Source organism: Diospyros lotus, chromosome 8 (assembly GCF_014633365.1).
Source record: "Diospyros lotus cultivar Yz01 chromosome 8, ASM1463336v1, whole genome shotgun sequence".
NCBI classification, from domain to species: domain Eukaryota; kingdom Viridiplantae; phylum Streptophyta; class Magnoliopsida; order Ericales; family Ebenaceae; genus Diospyros; species Diospyros lotus.
Window position 1 is genome coordinate 37,705,515 of NC_068345.1, and position 19,684 is coordinate 37,725,198.

General features: G+C 36.9%; 1 protein-coding gene across 3 annotated transcripts; it reads right to left on the bottom strand.

Annotated features, from left to right (window-relative positions):
• Window positions 1–530: 530 nt before the first annotated feature.
• On the bottom strand, window positions 531–18,490 carry LOC127807977 (pre-mRNA-processing factor 39-2). Of its 3 annotated transcripts, none has more exons than XM_052346258.1 (12): window positions 18,292–18,490; window positions 17,409–17,506; window positions 16,214–16,443; window positions 15,108–15,275; window positions 12,140–12,500; window positions 11,906–12,049; window positions 9,452–9,604; window positions 9,261–9,377; window positions 6,100–6,180; window positions 5,191–5,293; window positions 1,205–3,241; window positions 531–973 (listed from the first exon to the last, which is right to left on the bottom strand). In XM_052346258.1, the coding sequence occupies exons 1-11, from the start codon at window positions 18,350–18,352 to the stop codon at window positions 1,227–1,229; spliced, it is 3,531 nt and encodes a 1,176-aa protein (XP_052202218.1). In that variant the 5' UTR covers window positions 18,353–18,490; the 3' UTR covers window positions 531–973; window positions 1,205–1,226. The 3 variants fall into 3 exon arrangements, with proteins under 3 accessions (XP_052202218.1, XP_052202217.1, XP_052202221.1); XM_052346257.1 differs by having other exon boundaries at window positions 1,205–3,263; window positions 5,144–5,293; XM_052346261.1 differs by lacking the exon at window positions 17,409–17,506 and having other exon boundaries at window positions 1,205–3,263; window positions 5,144–5,293; window positions 18,292–18,425.
• Between the last annotated feature and the right edge of the window lie 1,194 nt (window positions 18,491–19,684).

Sequence of the window (19,684 nt, forward strand, 5' to 3'; positions counted from 1 at the left end):
TACAAAGAAAATATCATTTTCGATATTTAGGATCAGTGATTCAAAAATATGGAAAAATTCACGAGGATGTCACGTATAGAATTAAGGCAGGTTGGCTAAATGAAGAAATGCATCTGGGATGTTACGTGATGGTAAAATCCTATTAAAATTGAGAGAAAAATTCTATAAAATAGCTATAAGACCAATTTTGTTGTATGATTCGGAATGTTGGGCAGTCAAATACCAGTACGAGCAAAAGACGAGAGTAGCGGATATGAGGATGCTAAAATAGATATGCAGCCATACAAGAAAAGATATAATTAGAAATGAGGTTATTCATAATAAGGTACAAGTAGTGCCAATCGAGGAGAAAATGAGAGAGACTAGACTAAGATGGTTTGGTCATGTGAGAAGAAGACCAAGAGACGCTCATGTGAGAAGAGTTGATAAAATTGAACAATTAGTCAAAAAAAGAGGTAGAAGTAAATCTAAGAAGACTTTGGGAAAGACATTAAAATTTGATATGAAGTGTATGAGCTTAAATGAAAATATAACAAAAAATAGAAATACATAAAAATCTAAAATTCATGCAGTCAACCCCACATAGTGAGATAAAGGCTGGATATGTTGTTTATAAATAGACTGTTTCTACAACTTGAATGCACAACGTTCTAGTCAAAGAGAAATCACCTCGCTCTTGGTATCATGGCTCAGCCTCTAACCCATTAGACTTATGTGAATACCATCAAAATCTTTTATGAATGTGACTTTTTGGTTAGATGGAGATGCAAAAATCATTTATGGTGCACTGGCATTTTGAGCTGCAGCTCCAGGGGGAAGTTTGCTGTTGGTGATATGGATATACAAGCAGGTTTAGAGACCGCTGAATGTGGTGGCGCTGGTGGCGTCGCACCTTTACACTGTTGCTGGGGTTTGCAGATTCAGCAATTCCACATGAACTCCGGCCGCTATGCCGTGGCATAACCTGTTGGTCCTGCATAACAAAAGGTCAATTTTTTTTTAGATGAGATTGGATTTTACTTAAGGTTCCCAATTGAACACATTAATTAATTAAAGACTGATCTCATAATTCGGAAAGATATAGAGGAACTGTCAAATAATTCTAAAAAGGAATTGCAAACAGTTCTAACACTAATCTCTGACAAGCGAGTAAAACTTAATTACAGATTTAGAAGAAGATGTATAATGCAGTTGAGAATCATACCTTTTGGTGGTAGCTCCAAGTTCTATGTTGGAACCTTTGTTGAAGTAACCTCTGGTTGTTTTGTTGCTGTTATTTCCTCTTCTTGTGGCTGTTGTTTCTGATTTTGTTGGTGCTGCTGCTGCAGGACTTGCTGATATCCCTGTTGCCATAGCAGTTGGTGCTGCTGCTGCTGCAGTTGCTGATATCCTTGCTGCTGTGTCATTTGGTGGTAATGGAGTTGCTGATATCCTTGTTGCTGAGTCATTTGCTGCTGCTGATGATGATATCCTTGTTGCTGCGTTGTTTGGTGTTGCTGCTGCACTTGTTGATTCCCTTCTTGATGATTTTGTTCCTGCAGCTGCATGTACTGATGATATAGCTGATTCTGTTGCTGATGAGCCTGCAGTAATTGCTGCTGCATCAGCTGAGCTTGCTGTTCATACAGCTGCAATGACTGTTGATGGTACAGTTGTGCAAGTGATTGTTGCTGCTGTACATAAAGTTCATGCTGCTGATTTGGGTGAAGATGCTGCTGCTGCTGTCTAAACTGCTGTTGCTGCTCATACTGTTGTTGAAGATACAGCTGCTGATGCCGGTAATAGTTTTCCATCATCTGATTATATGCTTGATGTGCATGACCAAACTGATCACTGTTTTGTGTAGTATACTGAGGCATCTGTCCTTGAGGGTGAGAAGCATGTCCGGAAGTTGGTTGGGATGGGTGTCCAGGTAGAAAGCTTTGCTGCTGCAGATTTTGTGCTGGCCAGGAGTGAGTAGACAACGTATTCCCCTGAGCAGAACCTACATGGTCCTTGTTTTGAGCAAGGGTACCTTTTTCAACTTGTGGATCCTGCCCAGACACGGGATGATCAGGAGAACCTTGACCAGTAAGCATTTGGTCATCAATTTCAGCTGGCGGGCAATCTTGCTGCGGAGAAACTAGGCATTTTTTATTCTGCTGATCTTGTGAATCCCCACGAACACTAGATATTGTATCTTCTCCTGAAGCTTGAACAGTGTTGTCCATGTGATGCCATTTTTCAGCACTGTCTATATGCAACTGTGGCTGTGGATGTGCTGGTTCTGGAGGAGGATTTTGGCAATCTTCCATAGGGGAGGGAGATACCAACTCACTTTGGATTTTTGCAGAAACCACAGATTGAGTGCTTACTGGGCAGACTAAAGAAGGGCTTCCGTTAGCATTCTGACAATTCTTTGGTATTCCCTTAGAGATAGGAACTTTCGGCTCAAAAGGAGACGTGGATACTGAAATGCCACAATCTATCTCCTGAGAATTCAAGGACGGACCATCTGAAGACAGCAGCTTCAGATGCTGTTCAGGCTCATTGTTTTGCCTGTGCTGAACATTGATGGAGTCACAGTATTCTTGTGGGGTATCTAAAATTGCATTACCACCAGCAACTGGATGTAACAAATCATGACTTTGCTTAGTTGGTGTTGATGCATCTTCTCTAGGTTGGTGAACTAAATCATGAGTTGACTCAGTTGGTCCATATGCTTCTTCAGAAGGATGCCGTTCTAAGCCACATGACGACTCCCTTGGACCATTTGCATCTTCTCCAGATTGTTGTATGGAACCGTGAGTTGACTCCATTGACACATCTGCGTCTTGCCTAGACTGATGTACCAGATAAGGAGTTGATTCCATCTGTCCAGATGCATCATCTCCACACTGGTCTGCTGAATTGGGAATTGATGTATTTACTCCTGATTCATCTTCCGTGGGCTTTTCAGCAGCTCCATGGTATAATTGTGGCAATGTCTCCTGTACACTGTTGTCCAGTTGGACCTGATCAGGATGGATAACATGATTTTCTGGCAATGATAGTCTTTGCTCTTGCATTTGAAGCTGAAAATGGTCAGATTCATGGCCTTCAGATGGCCTATAAGAGTCTGGAAAAGTATTCATTTGTCTTCCTTCCACCAACATGTCCAACAACTGATTGCCAGCACTGGAGCACTTGTCCATGGAGGTAGTCCTCAACAAATGTGGAAACAATTTTATGTGGCGATTCCAGGCCTCCCTTATGTCCTCAACTGTTCCACATTGATCAACAAACTGCCCATTACATAGTCATTTTCAGAGATACATATTAAGAAATTTCCCGCATATAAAATTAATGCAAAAAGATCACGTTCCAAGCAGTAGAAAAGAAAAATAGGTCCGCCAATGCAATTATTCTTATACCTCATGCTATAAAATATTCACAAGAATAAATTAACTTAACAAGGTCTCAAGGCACAAAAAAAGGCATTCATAAAAATCTTCATTCCGATGAAAAGGTATAAGGGGCTGCCTTTTTCTCCCAAACATAGTAAAGACTCGCTACTAAGGGTTGAACCATGGGGAAAGAGAGTCAAAGCATTGCCTTTTGGACTTGTAATTCTCTACAGCAAGTTACAAGAACCAGATTTATCACCAGATCAGAAAAGGAGACTATTTAAGTCAGTCTATCAGTTTGCAGTTTAAAATGGTTGATTGAAGAATATGTTTCATTAGAGTTCATAGTTTATATATTCAAGAACTAGATTTATGCTTAATGAACAAAGATTTCTTTTTTCTCAATAAGAAAGCTATTTATGCAAGGCATGAAAAGGGACGTCATCCACCAGTATGCAAGAAGTAAATCAAGACCTAAAAGAAGTTATACACCTCCAGTTCTAAAGACTATCCAGGAAAAATAAAAGCAGCTAGTACTTCAAAGTTCTATACATGCTAATTTAAAAAGAGTTTGGTCATTGGCAACGCTAGTGAGCATGATGAGGCTTGAAAATGATGCCATATGCCATCCTACAGCACTAATGGTAGTCAACATGTTTGGAGTAAAAGTACAAGAAGAAGATATCAAGCCTTAATCCCCTAGGTGGGGTTGCAACATGAATGCTTGCTCCCCAAACATTTTTATTTACAGTCATATTTTCTGTAAAACCCTCTTAACATACCTAAGAGTCTTCCACCAAGTTTTTCTCAATCTTTCTCTACCTCTTTTGCTAAAGGCATGCTCCATTACATTCACTCTCTTTGTAGGAGCTTTTGTTCGTCTTCTTCTCACATATATGTAAGAACGTACATTTGCATGTACAAATAGGTCTTGAGTTTATTTTAAACATTTTCCTGCAGTTTCAAGGTTTTTGGTTGTTTACGTCATGCCTTCAAAAGCATTTCCTACATCAAGCTACCAGAAATATTTCCTACATCAAGTCTTATGGTAAAACAAGGGAAAATCCAAATTCAAGTATTTCAGAACTTGGACTTTATGATCTCTATTGGTTTTCTCTGCCTGAAAGACTTAGATATTTTCTAATTAAACTCTGCTTTCATTCTCTAAAAGAAATGTCCTTATCATAAATTGATCTGACCAAGATTTCTGATGAAGACAACCACCTTAAGTAAAATGAAGACAAGGTCTGGTGATCAGAAGGCCATAATTAATACATCTTGTATGTCGGGAAATGTGAATGTGGTCTATTGGTAATTATCAATTTTCATACTAGAACCGTCTCTTAACTTTTTTTTTTCCCTATTTATATTTTTTAATCCATTCCAATGCCTATACATTCAATATCATTAAACAGGATATCCTTTCAAATATTTCTATGGTTGAAGTTGGCTAGTCTGAGATTTACCATCTTACCTTCTGTACAAGAAGTTCCAGGCACAGAGAAAACAAGAGGATCGTAGTAGGTAGATGATCAAAGTAAAGCATATAGTCACACATTATGAATAAGTACCCTGGAAAGTTTCATTTGAAGTGTTATGTAGTATCTCCATTTAAGAAACATAGTAGATAGGAAGAGAATATAGATATAACCATAACATGAGTGGCATGACATGCAAAGGAATCTTCGATCAAAAATAAGTTTATTATGCCTTCCAATAAGGGAAACACCAAAATGATTCACAAAAATGGTATGCAAGTTAAAAAAAGAAATCTTGACCTGTAAATATAAAATCGATAAATCCTCCTGATCTTTAGGCCTCAAACCTGGAAATGAATCTGGAGCAGGGAAGAGAGCATCAGCTATGATGTTATCCACAGAATTAAGATGTTCTCGTCCTCCATGCATCATCACAAAGTTTATCAATCCCTGCACAAGAAAAAACCAAAATCATTTTGATGAAGGCGCCTTTGGCTCGGATGGAATGTGGTGTGCCTAGGCCTTGGGATTCATAGCTCCCCAGCCCAAAGCCAGCCTTTGCACCATCACCAGCAGCAAAAGAGAGCAACAAGGGCATATTAGTTCCAGAAAAGTTTGATACCAACACCATAAAAACTGCAGAGCTTATATGGTGTAACAGCGGGCCAACTATATAGATAACTGAGAATGCCATACTTTGAATGTAAGTTCAATGCCGGCGCCATCTATGTAACAGAGCTTATATGAGGTAACATTGGTCCACAGTTAAGAAAACTGGAACCAAGAACCAAACCACCATAGGGAGCAATTATAGAAGTCTGCGTACCACATCAGGTAAATCACAGATACTTATATAGCATTAAAAGTGAGTCCCCAACATAGAAAACCAGGAGTTCAATAAGAAGAAGAAAGCAACAACCATTTAGAACAATCATAAAAGTTTGGAGACCAACACCATCTAAAATACATGACCTATATGCAGCAAAATACTAGGTCCACAATATAGAAAACTAGGAAAACTAGGATTGAGGTTATATAAGAAACCCACAATTTGTTAAAACAAAACCATGTGGAATAATATGGACAGGAAGGCTTCCAATGCCTCCATTTCAACAATCTAATAAACCTACCAGCAACTGGCTGAGATAAAGCATGTTAAGGTGCTTTAAACTTGATGATTGATAAATCCTTACTGCAAGTAGATAGTCTTTTTGGGGATGGATAAGATATTTTACATGTAACAAGAAAAAAGATACCTCTAGGAGTAACTTGCAATGAGGCACATGTTGTATGCCATCTATAATCACATCTTTGGCAGCATCTACACTACCTGTCATCTAACCAACAAAAAACAAGGTAAGTGAAAATCCTTAACCAACTTTAAAGTAGCAAGAAAAACAGAAGACAAAATTAATTTCATGTTGTAAGAAATTGCATATCCCAAAACTCTTTCTCTTCTGCCAATAGTGAAAACAACTGAGCTGTAACATTGTTCTTGATCAAACCCAACTCTCATTGTTTTCATTATTCACATAACCAGCTCCTTATGTTGCCAGATAAATCATCTAATAACCCGTGATATATAGGTATATCTATGTAATATACTTAGAAATGACTCAAACTGTAGTGACCCCTATTTTCATTCCCTAATTATAGGTAATTACCAGGCATATTTTGCAGGTGATGATCATTTATGTATAATTGAGCAACAGATCATGATTATGCACGAAATGTTGACTTTAGGAACATTTTCAGGCATAGTGGTTAGAAAGTCGATCTAACGGTCAACCTTGAGATCAACTCCTGAAAAGAGCAAGCGACAAATCAATGTGAGAGTTGATTTTGAGATCAACTTCCAAAAGCAATGAGTAAGAGTTGATGCAAGAGTTAACTTTGAGGTCAACCTGAAAATAATGAGTTAAAAGAGATCCACTTCTGAAATGAGAGTTGACCTTGGGGTTGACTACCAAATAGTGGGCTAGAGAGGGATCGTGAGTTCATGTGGGAGTCAAGTTTGAGATCAACTCTCAAAAGCTACAAACAAACAAGATCGAATCTCAAAGGGAAAGTCAGCTTTCCAAAGCTGTTTGGCAAATTTTTGAGAACTCTCCTGATGAACTTTGAGAGCCCATTTAATGACCTGTGAGAATTGGATTAAACACATGGCTTTGATATGTTATTGGCCATATTGTGAAGAGAAAATGTTGATGATTTACATTAATTTTGGTAGAAGGTAGATTAAACACCAAATGAAAGATTTTGAGGCTTACTTGGAGGTTCAACATGTGCTAAATTCTACCAAAGTGTTGGAGACTTAACAGGCCTTCATGAGGAGCATTTTGGGACTTATTGGGTGACTTTACAAGCATAAGGGGCATGAATATGCATACGTGTGTGTGTGTGCAGTGTTACATGATCAAAAGGGTTATGGAGACAATAGTTTGGCATAAAGCAAAAAAGTTGAGGGGAACAATTTTCTCAACCCCAAATAAAACTGGCAGACTGGCTATGCTGAAAAAAAAGGGAAACTTACACACCAACATGTGGAGAGAATGATGACTAAAAATAAACTGGAGAATGGGTATATGTATATGTGTGATAATCCAACGGGTATGCAATTGGGGAATTGAGGATGAATATAAATGTGTGCATATATGCAAATGAGGGGCATACAAACATATCAGGAAAAGAGAATATGCACAAAAGCTGATTTTTCTGAATAAAAGATTAGTTATGGCTGCCAAAAGCTGAAGCTGGATGCTAAAGAAGGGTGCAAATCCTAGCCAAGTTTGATGAGAGCAAGGATCTCCAGCAGAAAAGCTGAAAGTGGGAGGCAATATGGCTATACAAAGGCTGGGGTAATTACTGAAGAAGGGAATGTTGTGTAGGAAGACCAAGAACGGGCTGAAAAAGGTAGAATAATGAGCTGCCTCAAGGGGCAAAACAGTCTTAAAGCACACCCAAGCATTCTTGCCTATGAAAGGCCCTCTAATGAGCATTTGAGGAATTTCCTCCCTTCTTTGTGAACTTGAGAGTGCTAAAAAATTTTGTTATGGTGAAAGCATTGGTGCATGAGATTTTACTCCACAATTGAGAGTCAGTGTTGAGTTATGGCAGAGTGTTGCTACTAGTGCTAGTACTAGCTTGCGGTGGTTAGACGACCTTGCTGCGAGCCAAGGAGGGACTGTGACTTGATATTGAAGGATTTGGCTACACTTTCATCTGTTTGTAAGCACCACTCATCTTTATATATGTGCATAGCATTTGGCATGATGTTTGCATGGCTGTGATATGCTTTAGTTGCAGGATATATATTGATATGTATTGTTGAGCATGCAAACGGTATTTTTTGCCTATGTACATGAGGACCAAGGCATAGCATGAGACTCTCCCAATAATGGTTAGTCATTAAGCTCAGGGTGCTGCCTTGGGGATTTGATCACCATGCAGAGATCTTTTTGAGCTTCCTTGTAGCCGTGTGAGGTACTTGGTATTATGAGAAATGAATTTTGGTGCATGAGTATGTCTTGCGGATGCATGCTATCTTACTGAGCTTTTGTATTTCATGCTTGCATGAATTACATTCCACAGATGACCTGACTGCTGGAGAAAAAGGCCACATTACCATTCACTGAGGACATGCATTAATACCTTATTTTAATATGCAGGGATATACAGCTACCTTGAGGGCATGCATTGATACCTTATTTTGATATGGTGTGGACACATGTTGTAGTTTGTGCAGCAAAGAAGGTGTTTATCTATTTTTGGAACATATAATTTTGATTCTTGATGTGTACGTATGGTCATTGTGGAGGCAGACCAAACTATGCATTTTGTGCGTGTAGGATATCCCTTTAATGCAATAATCACATATTTTCTTATGAAGTGTTGAACATATTGAAGCATTGGTGCATTCATAACATGTGTATGCTGAAGGGAAGACAACGTAATCCATAAGAGGCCATTAAAATGAGAATGAAATGTCCAATATAACATAATATTACTGAGTAAAAAATGTCCAATGTAACATAATCATTTTGGCAATTTAAATTGATCAAAGGGGTATGTGGGTTCAATAAAAAACTTGGACATGCAACATAATCCCGGATAAAGTATGTCTGGAAAGCCATCAGTGCAGCATACCTTTCCACACTGCACTCGTGAACAATAAGAAAGAAAGGTTGACAAAAAAAGAGAAGACTCCAAAAGGCAAGCATGTCAGTGCAAGTACAAGAGATCAAATCCTAGAAAAAGTTAACAAAAAGCTAGAATGAACCAAATGCACCACATATCATCACAAACCAATTCTTGAAAATAAAATAGATCCAAAATAAAAGGTTCTAACCAAAATTTGTGATAAAAAGGCAATTCATAATTATCCAACGCTTCAGAGATGGTAACATGATTTGCTTACCATATATTTAAGACGAGAAAAATGAATATAAAGAATTGGAATACTGTGCAACTTCTGCCTTTCAGCTGCCAGTTCAAGCGCTTTTTCATAGATGCTAGAAGCTGCTGTATAATTTCCCTGAGATATTGCAGTGCAATTTAAAATATAATTGCTCAATCCAGATTTAGAAATAAAGAGAGTAAAGTATTTACCAATCTTCTTTCCATATTAGCTTCTTTAATAACTTTCTCAATGAAGAATGAACTGGATTCTTCATCAGACCAGAGAAAGGCAGCATGTGCACCATCTCTATCTCCTATTAGCTCCTTAAAACGGGCATTGAAAAGATGAATTACTGGCATATTCTGCAAAGAACATGTTCAGATATTGAGGTTGAGATGTTGCATATTATTTTACTTTAATAATAAAAACAATGTTTCTTGGCCAAGAATTATATAGATAAAGAAAAACAGTGTCATGATTAACAGAATTAGGAGATAGGAGGTAGCAAAAAGCAGTTGAAATGGTTTCGACTGCAATTATTACAGTTACAGTAGTTGGCAACAAACCACTGCAACTGTTATAAGTTGTTAATAGAATCAGTTACAAATGTATGTAACAAATTAATTGCTGAGGATAGCCATATATAAGGCTATACCACCTTGTGCTGAGACATTATAAATGAATTGATTCAAGTTCTCTCATTTTCTCTCTAACCATTCTCTGTTTCCCTCAGTTTTTCTCTCTATTTTCTCCCTAATTTCCCTAATCTCTCTCTCTCTTTATTTCTTCTTCCACGTCTGTCAACTAGAAACCCTAGATTCAAAACCTGGGGTCCTGACAAACAGTTGCTCATAAAAACCAATCTCAATCCTGAATAGATCGAACGTAACAAATTACAACCCAACCCTTTAAGAGTTGAACCAAACCTAAAAATCAAGAGAAGAAATCTAGGATGGAGCTTGTCACGCAATCCAACATTTTGTGACAATAAGATTCCATTAAAGTTAAAAGGAAAATTTATAAAGCAACTATAAGACCAGCTTTGTTGTATGCCACAAAATGTTGGATAATAAAGCACCAACATGTGAAAAATTTGAGCATAACGAATATGAGGATGTTAAGATGGATGTGTGGGCATGCAGCTATACGAGAAAAGATAAAATTCAAATGGAATTATTCATAATAAGGTTGGAGTGGCTATGAAATATAAGAAGTTTGAGACACAATTAAGATAGTTTGGTCATCTAAGTAGAAAACCAATAAAGGCTCTTTTGAGAAAAGTGGATGGAGTGGAACAAGCATCTAACAAGAGACAGATGAAGACCAAAAAAATCTTGGTGGGAGACACTTATAATATGAGTTACAAGGGCATTCTAGAAGATAAAGTTATCTATAAAAATGATTGGCGAGCTAGAATTCATGTAGTCATGTGTTATTGTTGGTGTCTTAATATCTATTACAGAACTCCAATATGCAGCATAACAATAACAGAAACAATGTTTCTTGGACAAGAATGAAGTACATAAGTAGAAATTTAATCATGGAAACCAATCTCAATCTTAAAAAGATCAAACACTGCATGTTACATGATCCAACCATTTAAAGATTGAACCAAGTCTCAAATCACAGAAAATAGATTAATATTGAAGCTAGCCACAAAATCCAAGGTTTTTTTATAAAGTATTATTCAAAATCACATTTTTCCTTTCAATTTTCAAGTTGGACATTTCTAGAATTTACATTTAACAGTCTCTTTAACAGCAGTATATCTTTTGAAGATAAAACAACAATATATCAAGCCTTAATCCCACTAGGTGGGGCCAGTGTTTTTCTATACCAACCAACAGAATTTTTTTTTTTTTCACTTGAAAATGGGAAGGCTTCAATTAGATATAGGGGTGGAGCTAGCCTTTCTTCAGTGGGGCAATTGACCCCACCGAATTTTTACTCCTTTTATGATATGTATCTAAAATTTTAATTTTATTATGATTTGACCCACTGAATAAGTATACAGACCTGTGTTATTCACATTTATTATGGTTTGACCCCCACTAAATAAGTACACGGACCAGTTAACACACTTTACAGTCTTAAACAGAGTTTGTCATCTATGTCATGCACTCTCTCTCACAAATTACAATCTCCCATCTCAACTCAAGTCAGTCAAAGGCTCAACAAGAACTTCCAAAGCAAGGTTTATTTTTTTATTTTTCACAATATTTGGGTTCACACTGGTTTCATGAATATAGGTTTCAATTCAACAAATCCAAATTTGTGTCAGGGGATCTGGGATGTGGGTTTGGCGAACCCAGATTTGGAAGATTGGCACATCCAATGTGATTTTTGGTGAGCATAATTTGAATATCTAAAATATTATATTATAATCATTATTTTTTATTAATTTACTTTGATTTTTAGTAAGATATTATTTTCTATTATTTTTTAATTATTTTTAGTTGACCCCATTGGCCAAAAATCTTGGATCTGCTATACAAGTTATGACTGCTGCTTCATTGACAGAATTTTGGATTAAAAACACGAAAATATAAAAAAAGAAAAGGAAACTTGCAAGTACAAAATTAATAGCCAAAAAGAAAAAAAATGATTACTGCAGCACTATCATTTCATTATCCTCTGGGTGGGGGTTATAAGGTAAAGCGCACCTTCAGAAATATTTTTGTTGCCCGGTCTAATGCATGGTTTGCTAACTCTCGTCCTCCCTTGATTTCCATGAATTCAACATAACGCATCCAGAATTCAGGGTAATCAGCACCGGGAATTAAGCATCTCTCATAAAGTTTCACAGCCTACAAGTTGAAAGAATTTAAGAAATTCAGATAACAGAAAAAAGAGGTATATAAAACCTTTACAAGCACCACAAGAGTAGTACAACTTACCCAATCAAAATCATCTTGTTTCTCAACAAAGTCCAGGTACTGATGCCAATTTTGTAGCTGGTTGTCATCAAGTGGCATTACATGGAAATAAGACCTCCTGATGTTAGTCTCAAAGCAATGTATTTTTCTTTCCAAATCACAAGCTTCCTGGTAGAATGTTTCCCCAATACATTTATACTTTTGCAGAGGTTTATAACTAAAGCAGCCAGTTGAAGGATCCAGTAAGTCATTAACAAGACAGGAGACTTCATCTTCATGCCTTCTGACTGCTCTATCAGTAACGGATTCTGGCTCTGATTCAGGGATGCTGATTTTATGCTGTTTCATCTCTTCGTCCGCAATGGCCACAAACTTCTTAAAACTGAAAACATATGTAGTTAAAGTTCGTTTTGTTAGAGTCATGTCCAATAAGCATGTGTCAAAGGACAACAAAAATAGCATCAAAGTTCATGCAAATGGTATGAAACTGAAGACACTACCACATGGACACAATTATGCAAGAGGTGAGAAATACCCATTCATTTGAAAACACTGGTCCACAAACAACAAAATATTGAGGAATAAGGTGAGTGAGAAATTACAAAAATTCAATGTAATTGTAAAGCCAGAAACAAGTGCAGGAGGATTTCACATGTTGAAACAGTTCCATTACAATTTTCAAGATGCTATTTACAATGGATGTTCAACTACCACCACCGCCGCCTGCAACCTGGTTTTCCTTTCCCAGACTATTAAATTTAAAATTAACAAGACAGGCCTACTACAGGGTTTTGCTGATAGACCTGACAAGCAGCACCATGTCAATGTCTTAAAAGAAGCACCACTTCCAGATGGGAGTTAAAACAAAATGTCAACTAAGAAGGTTTAGAACAACATTGTGAGGCACATTCACTTAAGAGTCAGATAGCTTGCTTCTGTACAGGTTAACCACTTCAATTTGTTCATCCAACTTCACCCTGGCAATGGTCCACCAAGTTGAAAAGGAAATAAGATCTAGATGATTCAATAGATTCCAAATTTCAGTCCCTTGAGCATAGCAGCTGCTTTTGTTTCACCAATTGATGGCAGATTTCCAGTTAATTAATAACAAAGATCAAAATATTACCAGAAGTTGGTGGAATTTGATTAATTTTCATGGAGACAAATCTGATGGCACTGGCACTGGCACTGCTGATGCACTAAAAAGAGATAGAAAATCCAATAAATTATATCCAATCAGGAAAAAAGTAATGAGTTGATATCAAATGGCGAGATGGTTGCAAATATTGAGGAGCTAGATTAGGTATAAAATTATTCTGCTAGGAAGGTCTTAGGTGTATCATTTGGTCCCATACACCCAAAAGTTAACTTCAGCTAACATTTTTGGGTAAGGACCCATTGTATTAGAAGTGGTTCAAGCCAACCTAGGACCCCTACTGAATGGATGCAGCTCAGGGTAGTGTTTGAGAATGACCTAGGTCAGATTGAGAAGTGGAATTTCTAGCCTAATGAGGTTGCCAAAGGAGGGGAGTTGTTATAACCCAATCACAAGGTAGTCTACTAGGGAGGTCTTGGGATATTACTTGGTCCCATAAACTCAAAAGTTAACTTCAGCTAGCACTTTTGGTTGATCACGTGGTGTTCAAAAATTGAAATAATATAAATTGGTAAACTATGTAGACCACCCTAAGGCTTAAGTTTCCATCAGAAATTACTCCAAGCATTCTAAAACTATAGGAGATCCTTATTTTTTAGAACATGTAGATTCTCCTTTCAATTATAATTTGTTAGTGAACTAACAGATTTCATGAAAGCAAAAATAAATTGATCTAGTTGCCTAACATATCCTGGTAAAAGATAAATTTATCATTCTAGCATTTGATTACTTATTTTCACCCCCCCCCCCCCAACATTGATTAAAGTAAGTTACGTTTACATAACTAAAATAACATTAACTTGCAAATAATAAATACAGCTTCAATAACAAATTAAAACTAGTCTGATAATAAAACCTTTAATAAATGATCAATTTTACATTCTATACAATAATAAAACCAACCACAGCCAGATTTTTTATTAAAGAAAGCTTAGAAAATCAAATAAGCGACTGCAGGACTAATGTCGACCATGGATCACAAATGGGCATCCAGTCACCTAAATTACTTGCAGAGATAGGCTTGAATTCTACTAGGAAAAGATTTTGATTGGAAAATAAAGGCTTTTAGTCATCTGCTGCTTTAAGTACATGATAAGACCTTGAAAAATATATGCTCTATTACTTTGCAAGTTTAACATCAACTGCTACACTTGGATAGATTATCATATTGCTTAAGGAAACAAGTCTAAGCTGTATGTTTCAATATCCCACTTTACAAAATAACCAAGTGTGAGAAAGAGTTCCAAGGCTTTCATTTCATGAAGTGCTAGTAAGGTCTCTTTGTTTTTGGTTTTCCTTCACTCATTACCTAACCAGATAGAAACTCTATGGAAATTTCATCCTATCATATAAGATATATTATATCTATATTATTAAAAGAAATACATCATGTGTGCAAACAGTCTCTTTGCCAAAAAGGAAAAAAAAAAAAAGCAAGGGAGAGGCTACATACAAATACAACCCTAGTGCATTAGGGGCGCCCTTTTTTATTATTAAAAGTCTCTAAGTTTGGTATGAGAAGCCCAATCAAACTTTTGAATTTCAAAAAACACTTCATGCAAACACTATTCTATTTTTAATTAACTAAAAGGCTCACTATTCTAATATATTTCCTAACAATTACAATGTCAGCTCAGTTAATTTTTAGCTCAATTATAATATCTATAAAAAAGATATCACATGCATCAAGTGTGCAAGCTCCCCTAGCATATTGGGGGGGGGGGAGGAAAAAGATAAAAATAGACAACAATGAGAAGAAACAGTACTAAATAAAGAAACAATCTGCATACTGAAAGCTAGACTTCTAATGAATTTTTGCAGGAAGGAACATACTTCTCATAGTATCGATGCAAACTTTTGGTTGGAAACTTCATATTTTGTACATAAATCCGAGCAAGGTTAGTCCATTGCTGCTGAGAAACCTCAAACTCAATATACTTATTCCACAGGTGATAACATAAGTAGTCCTTTCCAACAAAGGACATTGCTCTTTTAAACAACCTGTATTATATTTGGTGAAGGATTAGTGACTAAGGTAAAGCAGGAAAGACTTCAACCACAAAAGCACCACATTATTTGTAACAGTAATGTTGAAAAGGAAAATTAAATTTCATCCACAAATTATGCAACACAAATAGGTCCATTCCAATTAGTTCAAGACTCAAGCATAGATGATAGTCAAGTTATTAGCAATCTTTTCAAATCAAATTGCTGCCTTTACTTCTTTTTTTTCTTTTATGAGATGTTGAATACATTACTATTGCCAATCAAAGATAAGGTATGTGAGACACATTTAAAATAGTTTGGACATGTGAGAAAAAGAGTAATAGGTGCAATTGTGGGGAGAGTGGATGGATGGAAGAAGTTTGTAGCGAAATATGTAAAGGAAAAATATAGAAAACTTGGTGGAAAAGTCTTAGCCATGATATCAGATATAATAAATACAAAATATATAGAAAAAGAAAACTGGTGAGCTAGAATCCATGCATCCAACTCCACCTAGTAAGAGTAAAGGAGGCTGGTGTTATTTTTTACACATGTATTACTTGGCCATGTAGAAGTAGTTTTGTACAGTTCTTGTTGTAAGGATGCTATACGGCATACAACTAGCATTTCCCAGAAAAAGGACACTTCACAATAGTTATATAAGGCAATTATTAAAAGTAACTATATCTCTCTTATAGAGTATAAGGCTCTAGGAAAAAACAATAGGCAAGCTAGAATTCATGTAGTCAACCCCACATAGTGGATAAAGATTTGATATGTTATTGTTCGTTGCTTATCCATTTCCAACTTAATGCTTCTTGTCAAGCCCGACCCATGACCCAGTCCCGCAGCCCTGCTACAAGAAGTCACAAGGGAAGTCTCCATCCTGCATGCATGGCACCACTACAGTGCTGTCTCTGTATTAAAAACTAGCTTTCAAATATACAAATTACCTTCTAACATCAGATGGATCCTCATATGCTGACACAGCAAAGGTACAATAATCAACCCAAACACCAACACAGAATGTAGCAGATTGCACAGCTCGTTCAAAGACTTCAACAACCTTGTCAATGGTGCATAAACGTGCCTTGTGAGCAGCATACTTTCTCCAGTATCCCTGGCACAAAGGGAACTCCAACAAAAAGGAATCATACACTGAACAGATCTTCTCAATACTATCCTGCAGTAATTACGACAAAGAGTTTGTCAGCATCTCATCTACCTGCCAGAATTTAGAAGATTAACTTTATAGAAAAATTTGGCCAAGCAGTAAATAAGCAAAACAAATTTTGCCAGTGTCTATGTCCAGTAAATAAGAAAGACAATTTGCCAGATTGTGTCTGCAGCCACAAGACTTTGTTGTCAAGTCCTTGTGTACAAAGGCAAATTCAAAGAACGTTTACCAAAAAGGCTAACATTACATATTCCTTATTCCAGTATGGTCATAAAGAAGAACAATGCAAGGCAAGGCCCGGCCCGGCCCGGCTTGGCTTGACTCTAGTCAACAAGCAAATTACTTTTAAAAAAATGCAAAGAGTTTGGGCTCAAAAACCGCACATCCCAAGGTAGCACCAACCACAAAATCCAAGTATCTGTTCATTTTTCTTAGATAATAACCCTATGTGCATTTAGATAAAAAAAAAAAATAGGAACAAAGAAGCAATACAAGTAGAGAAGTTCCTATCGTTTGCCATCTTGACAAAAATTCTCTATTTCAGTTAAACATATCCTTGATTAGACCTTTCTTGGAACTGCTTGCTAGCTCAAATGATTGAATGATAGCAGACTACAACATGGCCAAGGGGTGCAGTAAAATCTCACTTTTAATGATTATCATACTGGAAATATTAAAAATTTGTACGTTCTGGTGTCCCCTAGGGTTTCCAATTGACTGAAAGAACTCTTTTCCTTTATGCTAATGCAGAGAAAAAGACTATAATCACAAAGTAGTTTTTTCTTGTTAGTATCACAAAGTAGTTAATTAGTAATAGCAAATAACATTTAAAAGACGAGCATTATCTAAGACTCAGCCAATTTGATCCAGAATGACATGAACTATGTGGCATTAACAGCAAAAGACAATCATATTTGTAAGATTAGCCATGAAAATTCCAAGATGAAATACACAAGGAAATGAAAACTTACTGGATATATTTTCTCAATCTTTGAAATAATTGAAGTCCAAGTATTAAAGTCTAATGAGCCCTTACTAATCAACTCCTGAAGAAGCTCGTCAAAGCCAACTGTTCAAAAGTGCCAACAGATTATATCCTAGTTAATTTCAAAGATGCTGATTTCACTTTGTGAAGAAGACAGAAAACAATTAAAAAGAAATAAGCTCCATCAACAATCAAAGTTATAAGCACCAACAAACCCAAAAGACCGGAAGTGACTCCTGTTTTGGGGAGTTGGGGGGAGCAATCCATAACGAATGCAAGATTGTAAATTTATAATGAAATGGCAACGCAAAGATCATTCCAACTTTTTGGACTCGAAATAAATAGCAAATTTAGTCTGCAAAGCTGCAACTTCCTATCTACCTTCTAAGAAAAAACACCGCGTAATCTTTTCTCTTTTTATCAAGCAATGTTATCTTCTTCGGTTGCCAAAAGGCGTGACAAACAGAGCCACTTCTTGCCCTAAATTCAAAATCCAAGCATCCACCTTCAGTTTCTCACACACACGCACCAAATTTCCATGACACAATGCATAAACAATTTCCTCTAGTTATCAATGACTTATTTTTTCTTTTTTGCTACCAAGCGAGAAATATCGCTAGATTCTAATTCAATTCTTATCTTAGTCTCGAGTTTCACGCGAATTTCAAGTGACCACAAGCTTTTAACTATTATCAATCCTCTACAAGAAGAGAGGCAAACATTATCAATGCAATTGTTTCGTACCGAATCAAACGAGGGAGAGAGTAAACGCAGTTCAGATTCAGTTCTCATCTAGCAATCGAATTTCACTGAATCAATCGCATAACGAACTGCATAATCAGTAGAAACAATGAAAGCGTGGCCCTCACCTTGAGACGTCGTTGCTGTGGCCCGACGGCCCGTTCCAGCAGGATACAGCTGCAGCTCCATCGCTACAAACCAAAGTACCTTTGGCGTCGTCACAAATATATACGTATAGATAGATAGATAGATAGAGAGATAGATACAGAGTTGGCAGGAGAATCAGGAAGGGTTTTCCTTTCTTTGTTTCCTTTGGGGAGAGAGTGAGAGACAGTCGACAGACCCGAGACATGTACAAAATTTTTAAATATATTTTATTTTTTAAAAAACTTTTATGCGAAAATCAAGATATTGTACTTTATTTGTAGTATTTAAATAAATAATTATTTATTTATTTTAAAATATAATATATTTATTATCAACTAATAAAATTATTTAAATAGTAAAAATAAACTATAATAAATACACGTTAACTAAAAATAATATGTATTTTGGGATGATCGCTATTGCACGATCTCCGATACTTGTGTCATTGATTACGTCAAATAAATAAATTGTAAGTATGAGATTTCATCTCACTACACAAGGTGAGAATCGAACTCGTGACCCACCAAATTAATATCGACATATAGGAGAGAGCATTCAGTTATAATCGACCGAACTGTTAACTTTTTTACCAACCAAACCGAATTGATCATAGCCCACTAACAAAGCCGAACCAAATCGATAGGATACACTAATCAAAAAATCGAAATCGAAATAAGAGGTATAACCGAACTTCACTAAAACTTACCGAATGGGCAAGCATGATCGGAAGGAGAGAGATGTAGCTAGGGTGGTGTCGGCCTCTGCATAGGAAAAAAATGAAACGCTGGAGACAAAGACGCATGACCAGCCCTTATTCGATTCAGCCCTTCGCTTAGCTAGAGGCCCAAATGGCCCTTCATCTTCAAATGTCATGTAGCCATGAGATAGAGAGAGAGATTGTCATAAGGTAGTGGGAAGGAGGCGACGTTCGTGAGGTGGTGGGAGGCAGACGAAGTTCATGAGGTGGCAAAAGGAAGGCGACGAAGGTAAGGCAGTGAGATTGATATCAAGAGAGAGAGAGAAAGAAAAAGAGATAGGGGTCTTGAGAATGAGAATTGAGAGGCCGATAGGCAAGAGGGAAGCAATGGATCACTGGTGAGGTCGAAGAGAAGGGGCAACAGACTAACTAGCACGCACAAGAGAGAAAGAGAGAGAGAGGACGTCTGTTGACGTCATAAAGCTGAGAAGTTTGGGGTAAGGGAGAGAGAAATTTTTTTTGGGAAGGAGTTGAGGGAACCAGAGTGTTAGAGACCAAGGTCGCGTGAGTGTTGGGAAGGGAGAGTAAACAATGGGCAGTGTGGCGTGAGAGAAAGAGAGAGAACAATTTGGGTGTGGGGGAAACCATGGGCAATAATTAAGGGAAAACAATGGGCA

Bases quoted from the DNA above. Each gene is read 5' to 3' on its own strand.
- LOC127807977 (XM_052346257.1), bottom strand. From the start codon at position 18,352: ATGGAGCTGCAGCTGTATCCTGCTGGAACGGGCCGTCGGGCCACAGCA. The intron at 15,276-16,213 runs GTAATTTGTATA...AATATAATACAG, and splicing joins GATCCATCTGATGTTAGAAG to GTTGTTTAAAAGAGCAATGT. The intron at 3,264-5,143 runs GTCAAGATTTCT...TGTAATGGGCAG, and splicing joins TATCGATTTTATATTTACAG to TTTGTTGATCAATGTGGAAC.